Raw genomic sequence first — 14819 nt, 5'->3', positions numbered from 1 at the left:
GCCTTACTTGCCTGCTGTGAACTCCAGCCCCGCCAAGCCCCTGGCAGTCCTCCCCTTGCCATGCCCACTCTTTTCACATGCTGTTCCACTTAGCTCAGCACTCTTTGCCTTGCTTTTCACTTATCTCTTAGTTTTAGGTGTCACTTCTGCTGGGAAGCCTTCCTAGCTTTCCCTCTAGACTGGCCTAGGGCCTCTGCTGTGTGCTTCTGTGCTACCGCTGTCATTGCCTGCATCTCACTTTGCTTTGTCCCTTCTCTGTCTCCCCCATAACACTCCTGAGAACAGGGAGTAGGTCTCATTCTTTCACTGCTACTACTACTACTACTACTACTACTACTACTACTACTACTACTACAGTAGCCAGTTGCTGGTTTCCTGGGCTATGAGTCAAGAAACCCGGTCCCCATGAGAGTGAGACCATAATAACATCTCCGAACATTTACCGAGTCCTTGCTGTGTGTGTGCCAGGGGCTTTACACATGAGCTCATTTAATCGTCCCAGCAGCGCTATGAAATGAGTTATAACATCAATTCCATTTATAAGAAGAGGAAACTGAGGCTTAGAAGGCTTAAGCAGCTTGCCCAAAATCACACAGTTCATGGGGAAAACAGAATTTGAACACAGATTTCAAACCCAAATCTTGTACCCACCAAGTTGTACTGTCAGAGTCAGACCAGGATTGGAGCAAAGTGAACTTGAAGATGAACCAGTGAGCCCCTGACCATCTTGTGCCTATGGCCGGGCTTCGGCCCACACTTGGCACAGATTGCCGAGCAGTTACTGGGGTGGGTGCCCAGGTGGGGGCGGTGCACAGAGCAGGGGCAGGAAGACCCATAGCAGTACAGCCAGCAGTGGTACAGATGGCCATTGTGTGCCGCCTCCCCCAACTTTACTCTACAGAAACAAAGACCTCATTTCTAGTGCTGACTAATTTCCATAAAGGAATTAGAATGGCTCATTTTATATCCTTTTGGTAAATACTTCTCTTCGCATTATAAGGTAGCCAACAATGATCCTCTTCAAATTAATACCAGCAATAATTGCTACAGAATTAGCCTCCAGAGATGCGATATTAATAGAAAGAGTGATTTTTTTGGGCCTTTTGTTTTTTCAGATAAAGAGTAAAAAGGCCTTATGTACTTGTTTTCAGTCAAGGTACTAAATGGATTATGATATTAGAAAGGTTTTAAAACTTCATTTCTTCTCCACTTGACTCTGACTACATAAAAGCTTTTTGTGGTCGACGTATGTTTGGCAGTGCTGTGGGCATTGAAGCGAATGGCAACTAATTACACTTGACATTTGAAAAGGGAAAACACAGAGATGTCTTACAAAACTGCTATTTTTTGAGTACTATGTGCCAGCCACTGTACTGACTACCTTGTGTGTTTCATGTAACTGCTTCGTTGTGACAACCAGGGAGGGGGTGGTGGTGGTGATCCTGCTTTCTACTTTTTACAAACGGGGAACCGAGGCCTAGAAAGACTGAGCCACTTGTTCGAAGTCCCAGGGCTAGTGCTTCATGCTGCCAAGACTTGAACTCAGGAACACCAGACGCAGGGTTCTTAAGTACTGTCTTCACGTGTGTCTCTGAGATGCACCATTGGGGCTACTTTGGTGTGTTTCTTTTGAAATACGATCCCAAAAGATCATGCCAAGACTTTATGTGTTTAGTTTAACAAGCTCACACCTGTGTAACCACTGTTGTGGTCGAGAACGAGACTGTATGGCCCTCACCGCAGAAACCAACCGTCGATGTATCTCTTCCCAAGACCACCAGGAGCTTCTTTTTATTTCAGGGCGGGCGCATGAAGAAGACGGGGGAGCCAGGCTTCAGCAGCTGCGAGCTCCCATACCTTCAAGGGCCAGACAGGGAACACAGGAGTGACACAGACTGGGGCAGTCTCGGTTAATGGCAACTCCATTGTTTTCCTGGTGCTTGGGTTAAAATCCTTTGAGTTGCCCTTGACTTTTCTCTTGCTCTCACATTCCATAGCCGACCTATCAGGACACCCTGTTGGCTCTACCTTCAGACTATGTTTAGGATTTGACTTCCCACTGTACTGTGTTGTTACCACCCGGGCCAAGCTACCATCGCATCATACCTGAATCATTGAAATCACATCCTCCCTGGTATCCCTGCTACTCCTGTGCTTCCCATCAGTCTGTTCTCAAAGCAGCCTCCAGGACGGTCCTTTGATCGAAGTCAGATCATGCACACAAGCTCTTCCCTGGCTCAGTTCTCTTGCTCAGAATAAAAGGTGAAGTTCTTACAAAGCTCAAGTGCTTATAGGGGCGTGCGAAGCCCTAAGTGACCAGCCCACCTTTACCTCTCCATCTTCACCTCCGACTCTTCTTTGCATTGCTCACCAAGGTCCAGCCATACTAGACCATCGTTGTTCTGAGGTCCCAGATGTGCTCCTGCCTTCTTCACACGTGCTTACCTTCTTCTGAGCAAGCCCTTCCCCAACCATCCTATTCAAAATTGAAAACTCACCAGGCATGGTGGCATGCACCTGTAATCCCAGCTACTCGGGAGGCCGACGCAGGAGGATTGCTTGAGCCCAGGAGTTGGAGACCAGCCTGGGCAACACAGCGAGACCTCGTCTCTAAAAACATAGTACATGAAGTATAAAAGTATTGCAAACTTCCCCTTACCTGGAACCCCTGGTCCCTCTCCCTGCTTTGTTTTTCACCTGCTTGTATACTACTATATAACCAGTGGATTTATCTGTTTTATTATCTGAGTCCCACCTAAGGGCAGAGATTTTTGTCTGTCTTGGTCACTGCAAGTTCACACCTGGCAACTCGTAAACCCTCCATAAACGTTTATTACCTGAATGGACTGAGAATACAGTGGGTACGTGTGGCCAGGCACAGTTCTTGCCTGAGCTATTGATTTTTCAAAAGAAAACAGAAATTCAGGTATTTTTGTGAAATATCCAGTTAAAAAATGTTAGCAACTTTTAAAATAGGCTATGTATGCCAAAATAATTTTTTTTAAATCCATCTGTGGGCTGAATTTAACCCACAGACCCCTAGTCTGCAACCTCTTCTTTCAGTTGACCAGGATTTACAACCTTAACTGAAGACTTAGAACTTTCCCTAAAGCAGTAGCCGTACATTTATTAACCAGTTTTTCTTCCTTGTCCCACAGTTCCAGTCTGGAAAGTATGTCTCCAGAATCAAACCTCCTCAGAGGAGAGATTAGGTATGATTCTAGAGAAGACCATTTAGACGCAGTGGTCCCCAACCTTTTTGCACCAGGGACTGGTTTCATGGAAGACAATTTTTCCACGGATGGGGTGGGGCCAGGGTGGGGCCGGGGTGAGGGGACGTGGGGGAGGCAGAGCTCAGGTGGTGATGTGTGGCCCGGTTCCTAATGGGCTGGTACCGGCTGTGGCATGTGGGCTTGGGTACCGCACATTTAGAGGGCTTCCTGCCACAAGGATTTGGTGCAAGGCCTGGGTGGTTGCCGGCTGGTGGGAAGGAGAATGTTATTCATGTGTCCCTCTGTGCATATTGCTTGTCTGCCATCTCTGTGCCATCTCCTGTGTGCTAGGTCCCAGGCCAGCCCACTAGGGCAAGACTGGCAGGAAATTATTTACTAAAATGAGATATTGAACGAGGACCCTCTGAGGGACGCCTCCTTGTTAGTGGAGACCCTAGACTTCGGTCACATGCTGTGCCGATGAGAACAGGTGAGAGGCGCTCCTTTACGTTGCTGGTGGAAGCCGAAATTAGTCCACTTCTAGGGAGGTAGTTTGACATTATCGGCTTTACAAATGCATGTATTCTTTGACTCAGTGATTATATTTTTAGGAATTTATCCTACAGATGCACTCACATGTGTTTGAAATAAGAGGAGGAGGTTGTGCATTGTGATGTTGTTTGTAATAACGAAAACTTGAGAACGACCTAAATGGTCTACAGTAAGTGGCTAGATAGATTATGGCTGATCCACGTAATGGAATACCGTACAGGCATAAAAATAATGCAGTCTCTGTGTACTGACCTGGGAAGATCTTCTACAGGTATTGTTTTGTCTCAAAGAAAGCAAGGAGGCTGATGACATTGTGTTTGCTGTGCTGCCATTTGTAGTGGAAAAAAAGGAATGATGGCTATTTATTCTTGCATAGCTATTCATGCATAGCTATTTATTCTTATATGAAACATCTCAGTGACAACGCAGAGCAGTTGGGACGTGGTGACCGAGGCACAAGGAAGAATCACTTATCAGTGAATTTACTTTAATAACTTTTTATTTTTCAACCATGTAAATATTGACTAAGTTAAAAAGAAAAAGAAATGCCGTATTATGGTCTTAGAGATTTTCCTTAAAAAACATCTGTCATAGTGTCGTTTATAATAGTAAAACAGTGGGCTGGATGAGGTGGCTCACACCTGTAATCCCAGAACTTTGGGAGGCCGAGCGGGAGATTCACTTGAGTCGAGAAGTTAGAGACCAGCCTGGGAAACATAGCGAGACATCTCTACAAAAATAAAAAAAAGCTTAGCTGGGCATAGTGGCGCACGTCTGTAGTCCTAGCTACTGCCAAGGCTGAGGCGGGAAGATCGCTTGAGTTCAGGAGTTTGAGGCTGCCGTGAGCTATGATTGTGCCACTGCACTCCAGCCTGGGTGACAGAGCAAGACCCTGTTTCTTTAAACACACACACACATACACACACACACACAAACTTCAAAACAGTGGGAGCAATCTGCATGTCAAATAATGAAATACTGGTTAAATTAAAATTTTACCCTATTTAAGATTGTTCTGACTTTTAAAATTTCTGGTATACTGTTTGCCTTTTTCTCTCCTGATTAAAGGTAGTGTGTATAGTATAGCTTCATAATGAAAAACCTCCATCCTTCAGATCTTTAATTTTTCCTTTTCTGAAACTTCTTCAAGTCTTTTGTTTTCCTTTTTTGTTTGTTTCAATGAGGGGCAGTAATTATATTTATTTTATTAAAGAAAGTAATGATAACTTAAAAGTAAACAAGTCACTGAGTCTGAATTTGCGTAGATTTCTGCATACCCCTTAACTGACTAAAACATTAATATTTTATGATTTTATTTGGGCCTTACTCAATAATCACCCATAAAGAGAAATTTGTACTATTTCACATGGATTGAATCTGTATTCCTCTCTGCTCCTGTAACTCTAAATTAGCTTTTTGTAGGAACCACCATACTGTCTCTTGTTCTCTTAAGCACATTCTAAAAGTGACTTTGTCTTGTTATAATCTTATTTGCCAAAATCCAGCCATTGTTAGCATTATTTGACACATGAACTTGGACAGAATACTTTTCTGTGCTCAAGTTCTTTCCCAGTAAAACAAGATTGCCATAGTATTGAGCCCCTTGGATGGTGTTGGGCATGTAAGACATCGTAACTATACTTGCATGTGATACATAATTAATATCATAACATGTACTTATTAATACTTTAGCGAAGTGTTTTCCCTTCCTACACATTACTCTGGAGTTGTGATTTAAAAAGAAATAGCAGACTAATGCTAATCTGTGGCAAATTTTTTACTTTTCCATGGCAAAATAATAAGGATAACGTGGTAGATTTTTATGAAAGGTTTGTGTATTTGGTTTACAGAATCGATCCTGATTCTGAAATTAGAATCTTCAAGTTGTTAAAATGGATGTCAAGATGATCTTCTTTTATGAAATGGTAGATGACCATTATTTTTAATTTCATTTTATTAGTGTGTAAAATCCATTCCTCTAGTAGATGAGGAGAGAAGAAAGATAAATCTTGTGGCTAATCATGTAGGCTTTGAAATTACTCAAATTTAAAATCCCTGTGATACCTGTATTCTATGATCCCTATGTTCATTTATCTTAAATATTGGGGATCCCACTGGGTGTGGTGGCTCATGCCTGTAATCCCAGCACTTTGGAAGGCTGAGGCAGGAGGATCTCTTGAGGCTAGGAGTTCAAGACCAGCCTGGGCGACATGATGATACCTCATTTACACACACAAAAAAAAAAATTTAAAAAGAAAAAAGCTTAGCCAGGTGTGGTGGCATGTACCTATAATCCTAACTACTTGGGAGACTGAGGTGGGAGGATCGCTTGAGCCCAGGAGTTCGAGGTTACAGTGAGCTATGATTGGGCTACTGCACTCCAGCCTGGGTGAGAGAGTGAGACCCTGTAAATAAGTAAAGTAACTAAGGGATCCCAGTGGAGTGTGTGTCAGTCTGCTTGGGCTGCTATAACAAAATGCCATAGGCTGGGTGACTGAAACAACAGAAATGTGTTTTCTTACAGTTCTAGAGGATGGAAGTCTGAGATCACATTGCCACCATGGTTGGCTTCTGGTGAGGGTCCTCTTCCTAGCATGTAAACGGCCACCTTCTCACTCTGTCCTCATGTGGCAAAGAAAGAGAACTCACACAAGCCCTGTGATGTCTCTTCTTAATAAGGGCACTAATCTCATTATGAGGGCCCCATCCTTATAACCTCGACTAAACCTAATTGTCTCCCAAAGGCCCCATCTCCAAATGCCATCACATTGAAGATTAGGGCTTCAACATATGAATGTTGGGGAACTCAAACATTCAGTCCAGAACAAGTGTTGCTTTTGTAGGCCGGGTGAGGTGGCTCACGCCTATATCCCAGCAGTCTGGAAGATCAAGGCAGGAGGATCGCTTGAGCCCAGGAGTTGGAGGTTGCAGTGAACTATGATGCCACCACTGCACTCTAGCTGGGACAACGGAGAGAGACTGTCTCTCTCAAGAAAAAGTTGTTATTGTGTTAGGATGATGTTAGGCCAGGGATCCAGGAAGATTCAAATCCTTTTTTGGTTAAGCTACCCCTAAATTTGGGGAATGGCCAAACAAGGCAGGTAGTCTATTATTGACTAAGGCTTTGACGTCTTAGCCCCCAGGGCAAAGCTCCGGAAAGCTAAGCAGTTAGCACAGGAGAACTCATTTATCTTAGGTGGCTGATTGAATGATCTACAGCAGAGGTCGGCAATCCACAGCCATGAACAGCTCTTAACATTTCAAATGGTTGAAAAAAATCAAAAGAAGGATATTTTGTGACATCTGAAAATTACATGAAATTCAAATTTCAGTGTCCTGAAATAAAGGTTTGTTGGAACACAGACCCTTTTGTTTGTTTACGTGTTGTCAGTGGCTGCTTTTGTGCTCCCAGGGCAGAGGTGAGGAGTTGCAACAGAGTTTTAAATATTTACTATCTGGCTCCTTAGAGGAAAAAGTTTATCAATCCCTTATACACAGACAAAGCTCGCAAAATGCCAAGTGCAAATCTTAGCTAAAAATATCATTTTAAAAAATAGAGAGCCACCCAGCAACACTGGAAGAAAGGGATCCAGGGACAGAGGGTATTTACCACTAAGGCTTAGCATGAGCTGGTTTAGAGGTTGTCCACTTCGAGTTTTCCAATGCCAGACCTGGCTGTTCCCAGGAAAAACTAAGAGAGAAAGATAAGTGGCCTTACTGGAGGATAGAAGAAGAAAGAGCCACTGTAATTTGCTGTTGTTTTCATCCCTTCGAAAGTTCAACCCCTATCAAATATAGTCCAAGGTCCTGGAATTGGGCCAATGTAGATCAAGAGTTATCTTCTTTTAAGTCCCTGCCTCTTGATTGACACTTGTCCCTCAAGTCAAAGCAGAAGGGAGGAATGGTTGTTAAGAGTGGTACCCTTTCTAGAATTTAACACTCATCAATGAAAATCGGTAGCACTATTTACCTTGTATGCCACTTCCTTTGTTTCTGACCTGTTTTCGTTTTGTTTTCTTCCCCTCCTTCCCCCGTACTCCAACCCCTGACCCACAAAGGTGATTTTAAAGGATGTGGACTCACTTCTCTATGTGGACACTGATGTTCTCTTTCTGAGACCTGTCGACGACATCTGGAAGCTTCTGAGACAGTTCAATTCCACCCAGCTTGCAGCCATGGCTCCTGAGCACGAAATCCCCAAGATTGGCTGGTACAGCCGCTTTGCCAGGCATCCTTTCTATGGCTCTGCGGGAGTTAATTCGGGAGTCATGTTAATGAATTTAACTCGTATAAGAAGCACCCAGTTCAAGGTAATGAAGTGCTATAAAATTCCTCATTTAAAGATTGGGCGTTAAGTCTTCGCAACAGTGACATTCCCAGAGAGTGGATCTACTGATTTTGGAAATAGGTGGCCTATAGGTGAGGATGGAAAGAGCCAGAGAAAAGTATTTGGACAATTATGGAATATTTGTTTGTTCAGGAAAAGCCCAGAGGGCTATGGAATTTAAAGCTTCAGCACAGTTACTATTCAGGAATATTATTTTGCATTTCTGAATTCCATAATGTTTTAACTCTGTGTATACCCAAGGCTTTAAAGACCATGCAAAATTTCTTGGAATGACCCTAGGTATATATTTTTATATATAAATATATATATATATGTACACAGAAATATTTGTTCAAGGGTGTTCATGGTTTTGTCTTTATCCTGGCAAAGAACTGGAAAGAACCTAAGTGAACATCAGTAGAGAACTAGTCAAAAAAAAAAGACCTTCCTGTACAAAAAAATAGGTTGATCTGTGAATAAATGAGCTAAATTCTCTAAGAAATATAAAGGGAAAAAAATTTAAATGCAGCATATCATGATACTGTAGAGTGTGACTGCTTTTATGCCTTAGAAATTTCCAAAAGAATACCAAAGGGACCATTAATTGTTCACTGTGGATGCTTCTGGGGAAAAGTGGGAATGAGATATACAGGAAGAATAGTTTTTACTTTTTTATTTTATATCTTTGTATGCTGTCTGAATATTTAGTCTTCGAATGTGTTGCTTTTCTATTAAATGTAAATCATTATTTTAAGACAAGGAAAGGTGCTTTTCCTTAAGATACCTTAATTCTGCTGTCTGTATTTTGTTCCTTCACTTCACAGACAAGAAATAAGCCTAAGAAAGAAGTTCAGTCTCAGGCATGGTTTTCTGAGTAGAGACCGTGGGCCCAACTGCCAGTTCTTGGTCCATCTAGTCTCCATGCGTCCATCTGGCAAAACGCTACAAATGACAGCCCTACTTTGCTTTGTCCTATGCCCTGAGGATAGCAGGACCCTCCTCTATTTGCTTCATTCCTCCGAAGGACAGAAAGGCTGTCCCTCTCTCTACATTGCTTCTCAGTGGATAAGACGTATTTGCTTTGCTTCAGCTGTTCTGATGGTTTTCTCTTTTCCAGAACAGCATGATTCCAACAGGCTTGGCTTGGGAGGACATGTTGTACCCTCTGTACCAGAAGTACAAGAATGCCATCACATGGGGAGACCAGGATTTATTAAATATTATTTTTTCCTTCAATCCAGGTAGGTTCTCTTTCGAGAATGCCGTTTGCGTAGGAGTATGCCCAGCTTGCCCCCCAGAGCACATTCCAGGCCCTGGTGCCGTTGACCAGGCTTGAATTGTGCACAGAGGAGTCTGTGTTCCCCTGGGCAGTTCGCCCTTTCACCCACCTCCCTGGGTATCTGACGGAGGCGGGTCCTCGTGCTGCTGACACAAAAGGCCAAACGTTGAAACTTCCAACACTGGACTCCAATTTTAGAGAATATCTTTTAGATTTTGCTACACCGTTCTTCTAAGAAGTACAGTCAGAATTGATGTGAGCCCCCACAACCGTGCTTGCCTAGCTTTGCCTTTTAAAAAGAATTGATGTGAGGCACAAACTACGTGAAAATACTATAATCTAGGCAGGAGACCCTCCATAGCCTGAACAATTGCTAGATTAAACAGAACTGATTCTCAGGGTCCTTGGAGTTAAGGGATTTGTGCAAGGTTAAAAAAGCCTAGAATAAAGACTCAAATTCCCAAATCCATTTTTTTATCCCCCCCAATCTGGGGCAAAAGAAACTCTTCTTATATTATTAAGTCAGTGATTTGATGGAGTTGGGGAGGAAAGGGGAGATGAAAATTTCTGGTTTATATTTTTATATTAACACCTAAAGCTAATAAAATTTCTTTTTTTCTCTTTTTTGCTAAAACTTTATTTAATGTCATTAAAATCAAAACCATGTTTTCTTATATTATTAAGTCAGTGATTTGATGGAGTTGGGGAGGAAAGGGGAGATGAAAATTTCTAGTTTATATTTTTATATTAACACTTAAAGCTAATAAAATTTCTTTTTTTCTCTTTTTTGCTAAAACCTTATTTAATGTCATTAAAATCAAAACCATGTTTTCTTCTTGAGAAAGATCTTTGGGGTAAAAAAAAAAAAAAAAAAAAAGCAATCCTTACCCACCCTATTCAGGCCTTTGCTTTGTCTTTAAAAACCCTGAAGTAGAAATTACTGTTTATAAAGACTTTGCTCATGATTGCATATCACCCTTGTTTAAAAAAAAAAAAAACTAGTATAAAACCTCATTTCCTATGTATTTGGATCAAAAAGGATCAAATCCTAGAAAAGAAAAAAAAAACAGGTTGATACAGAGTTTCTAGGAAAAAATCCCAGTACGAATTCAGTAGAGGAAGGGAATGTCTTGGCTGTTCACTTGTTGCATGTTTTAATCCAGTTGACGGTAACAGGGAATTTAGTCTACACCTCCTCCTTTTTCTTCTTAAGCAGATTTCATCTTTTTTCTATGTATAAGTGCATTGGTTAGGACTCTTGGCTGCAAATAAAAGACCCCTGGAGTTAGTTGAAGCACAAAGGATACTCTTTAAATAAGCAAAGTGGGGGACCTCGGTGAGATTTACTTTTTCCCTTTGAAGCTATTTATTCCTGTCTTTGAAGATTGTCATTCTCTTCTCCTCTGGGCTCAAGACAGAGTACTGAGGTGTCATGCCACAGCCACACAGAAAGCCTGACTTCATCCCAATTCCAAATTCCAAGGAGAGAAATCACATGGTTTGTCTGATCAGGTCTGATCAGAAATCAGACCAGCGAGGCTAGCAGCATGGAGCTAAGGAATAATGGCTGACATTTCTTACGGACTTAGTGGCAGGTGCTATTCTAAGCGTTATCGTACTCGAGCCTCACAACAACACTGAGAATACAATCCTCATTTTACAGATAAAGGTGCTGGGGGAAAAGAGTTAAATAATGTGCAACATAGCTAATGAGTGTCAGAGCAGGGATCCCAACCCAGGCCACTCTAACTCCAGCCCAAATGGGGTACAGGGACCCGAGAGAGCTGGGCACATATCCCAAAATGTGCCTTTCTGCTACATTATTATTTCTTTCCTTTAAATATTGCATTTTCCTGATGTAAATCTCTCTGTCCATATTCCCAAACTAAGGAATCCACACAGCTGCCTCCTCAGAAAGCCTCCTAGCCTGTTGCACATTATTTGAGGACGTGATCAGGGAGTAAATAATACCCAAAGGCAGTCGTAAGCAGCTTTGCAATTAGACACGAGCCCCTTGTCTTTAATTGGGGCTGAAACCAACTGAGCTTAATTGCTTCTACGCTCCCCGTCTTAGATTCATTGAGTAAAAAGGATATTGTAAAATAATTATGAAGTTGTTCGTTGTAAATCCTGGCTCTGAGCAGTATCAAGTAAATAACCAAGTTTTCTGGTTTTAGATCAGTGAGTGTTAGGTTAAATCCCTGACTGTTCTTCGTATGGCCTGCGTTCGATCTTCCTATTTCACGCTTTACCCAGGTACTTTATTAAACATGAGATCTTTAAAACTGGAATTCAGCAATAGCCATCACATTGTAAGGTTTCTCTTCATTGATATTGATTGCGAGCACTTTCTATAAACCAGAACAAACGAAATTTGCAAAAAGGATATATCACCTTTATCCCTGGAAAGGAGACAGGGAGACATACGGGCCGTGACACAGGAGATAAACATGTTTATTGTTACGGTTCTTTGGGTTGCCATGGGTGAAGTGATGCACATAAAACCTGTAGTGCTTGCCTGGAATGTTGTTATTATTATGGTCTCCTGTAGCCAATAAGGACTGCTTTTTAAACTATGTTTAAAAGTCATTAGCTAAAAAATGTTTTTAAAACTCTTGCTATAATTAGATGGTAAATGCCCGTGGGTGTGTAACTGCATTGGTGCAGAGTAGGCTGCTGAGAGGAGCCAGCCGAAGCCCATGGGGCACGCAGATAGCTCCTCCCGCAGGACATTTCCTGGCAGGTGAGCCCAGGCAGCTTCCTCAAGGGGTGAAAGACTGAGCTCACATCTTTACAAGTGAGTTTGAGGCAAGAGCAGAGGTCTACAGAAGGGGTAAATCCGACAGGAGCCAAAAGAGAACTCTCAGTAGAAGGATACATTTGGATGAATGTGGTTAGGTTCCGGGAAACAAAACTCCACTCCGGCCAGCTGAGTGAGGGCAGATATTGTAAGAGTCCAGGGGCAGTTTCGTGACTGCATGAGTCAGGTCAAGCCAGGCTTCATGAGAACTGGCCGTAGGAAGCTGCCAAGAACCAGAGTGATTTCTTCATCCCTCAGAGGCCTCCTGGTCCCTGTTATCTTTTTTTGTTTGTTTGTTTGTAGACAGAGTCTGTTGCCCTGGCTAGAGTGCAGTGGCGTCATCATAGCTCACAGCAGCCTCAAACTCCTGGGCTCAAGTGATCCTCTTGCTTCAGCCTCCCAAGTAGCTGGGACTACAGGTGCATGTCACCGCACCTGGCTAATTTTTTCTATTTTTAGTAGAGACGGGGTCTCACTCTTGCTCAGGCTGGTCTCGAACTCCTGAGCTCAAGGGATCTTCCAGCCTCAGCCTCCTAGAGTGTTAGGATTACAGGTGTGAGCCACCGCGTCCGGCCTGGTCCCTGTCATCTTTGTTTCTCTCCATGCCTATCTGATTCTGTTCTGTCTCTCAGCATTCTCACTTTGCCCACGGCCCAACCCGATTGCCAACGCCAGGTCACTACAACCTCACAAGTCCACAACCAATGATGATGGATTTCTTCCGTTTCCTATTTGAAATTCTTGACTAAAAAGAGACTGGCCCAGCCCATCTATGACTCAGTTTCTCTTTGGATTTCAAGATCACTCTTGATCTAGTAGTCATCAGGGGCTAGAGGAGAAAGGTCATATGGCATTTTCTGTCTCAAACATGACCACATAGGTCTGTTTTGTCTTCAGAGGCATTTTCTAGAAAAGTGGGCTGTGGGGAAGGAAGAAAATGGAACGAGCCAAGTGCAGAGGAAAAGGCAGGGCGTGCGGCCAGAGTAGAAGCAGTAGAGTTCTGCCAAAGGGGAGAGAGAAGAGCTGAAATGCCCGTGGGACAGACATCGAGTGTGAGTTGACTGTGTGATACTAGGGGTCAGCAGGGATTCACAGCGGCCACATGAAGAAGGACTCATTGTCTCAGGGACGAGTCTCTTCCATGGCCCCATGAGAGTCTTATTCCCGTCCTGCCTGGGATGACTGGAGCCCTGCGCTTGGGCGTGCAAGCACATTGTATACTCAGCACACCAGAACCCCAGCGACAGGCAGTTATGAGTGCTGTGTTGCAGGCTTGGCAGGCCCAGTTATTGGATATCAGGACTGTTCTGGGAAACTGCTAACGAATCACTGTTTGGGGAATCTGGGACATTCATGGACTGTGACATAAAGCACAAGAGAAAAGAATAGAAATTGTAGGGTCTGTGTGAGAAGCGGTTGTGTCTACATTATGTATTTCACAGTGCAAGGCTTAGTGCTTTAAATGGAGTTGGTCTTCAGAAGTGTTGGTTGGTTGAATGAATGGAATGAAGAGAACAGAGTGAAGGTGTGAAATAAATGGGAGAGAAAGAGACCACAGCCAGGAAAATGAGAGAAAGGGGACAGAAAGGAGAGGGAGAAAGCAAGAGCAAGAGAAAAAAGATGCATACAGTAGAAGGTTCATTTCATTCATTCATTCATTCATTTAGCAGATATTTTTTGAGCACCTACCGTGTGCCAGCCACAGGGCTCGGTGCCAGGGATATGACATCAGATGAGACAAAGTTCCTGTTACCCACTTTTTACTGAAAGAGGTAGACTCCCAAAGGGTAATAACTAGACTGTTCAAAATCACAAATTGTGATAAATGCTATGAAGGAAACAAATGAGGGATTGAGAAAGAGACCATCAAGGCTGGAAGGAGAGAAGAGCTTCCTTGGATTGTGTGATCAGAAAAGTCTCTTTGGAAGAATTAATTGCCCTTTTCTGGAGCAAGGTATATTCTGGAGGAAGGCAGAAGGGAATGCCGGGAAAGCGCAGTTCCAGGATGGGATGTTTAAAAAAAAAAAAAAAACTATTAATAAGTGCGATCAAACAGCCTCCATTCTGTTGATACAGAGTAGCAAGCAATTAGCAAACCTATATGCCATGAAATTAAAAATGATCAGGCAGGCCAGGTGTGGTGGTTCATGCCTGTAATCCCAGCACTTAGGAGGCTTGAGTCAGGAGGATTGCTTGAGGCCACAAGTTACAGACCAGCCTGGGCAACATAGCAAGATCCCATCTCTACTAAAAAAAAAAAATTAGCCAGGTTTGATGACACATGCCTATAGTCCCAGCTACTTGGGAGGCTGAGGTGAGAGAATCTTTCAAGCTCAGGAGTTTGAGACTGCAGTGAACTGTGATCATGCCACTGCACTCTACCCAGAGTGACAGAGTGAGGCACTGTCTCTTAAAAATAAATTTTTTTAATGATCGGGCATAAACTATTTCATAATTTTAGAGACCTCCAAGAGTATGAAATAATCAGAAATGTGAGGAGTAATCAATTTGCACAGTACTTTGCAAGTTGTCAGGAGGCTCTGGAAGTAAATGTAGACTCCTAAAGTCATCACTAAGGCATTTCAGACTCATAATCAATTAATGAGCTTCTTCATATATATATAAAATTGAGAGAAATATAGCAAAGAC

At 42.8% G+C, this 14819-nt stretch overlaps 1 protein-coding gene across 1 annotated transcript in view; it reads left to right on the top strand.

Moving 5' to 3' along the window:
• The window catches only part of GXYLT2 (glucoside xylosyltransferase 2), an 86573-nt gene that overhangs the window by 53743 nt on the left and 18011 nt on the right, over positions 1–14819 (top strand). Inside the window, exons 4-5 of the mRNA XM_012652870.1 lie at positions 7823–8074; positions 9209–9332. Of these exons, the coding sequence (XP_012508324.1) occupies positions 7823–8074; positions 9209–9332 (376 nt within the window). The remainder of the gene's footprint in view (positions 1–7822; positions 8075–9208; positions 9333–14819) is intronic.

Source organism: Propithecus coquereli, unplaced genomic scaffold (assembly GCF_000956105.1).
Source record: "Propithecus coquereli isolate 6110/MARCELLA unplaced genomic scaffold, Pcoq_1.0 Scaffold400, whole genome shotgun sequence".
In the NCBI taxonomy this organism is placed as follows: Eukaryota; Metazoa; Chordata; class Mammalia; order Primates; family Indriidae; genus Propithecus; species Propithecus coquereli.
Note: the sequence above shows the minus strand (reverse complement) of the source record. Positions and strands in the feature narration are given on the sequence as shown.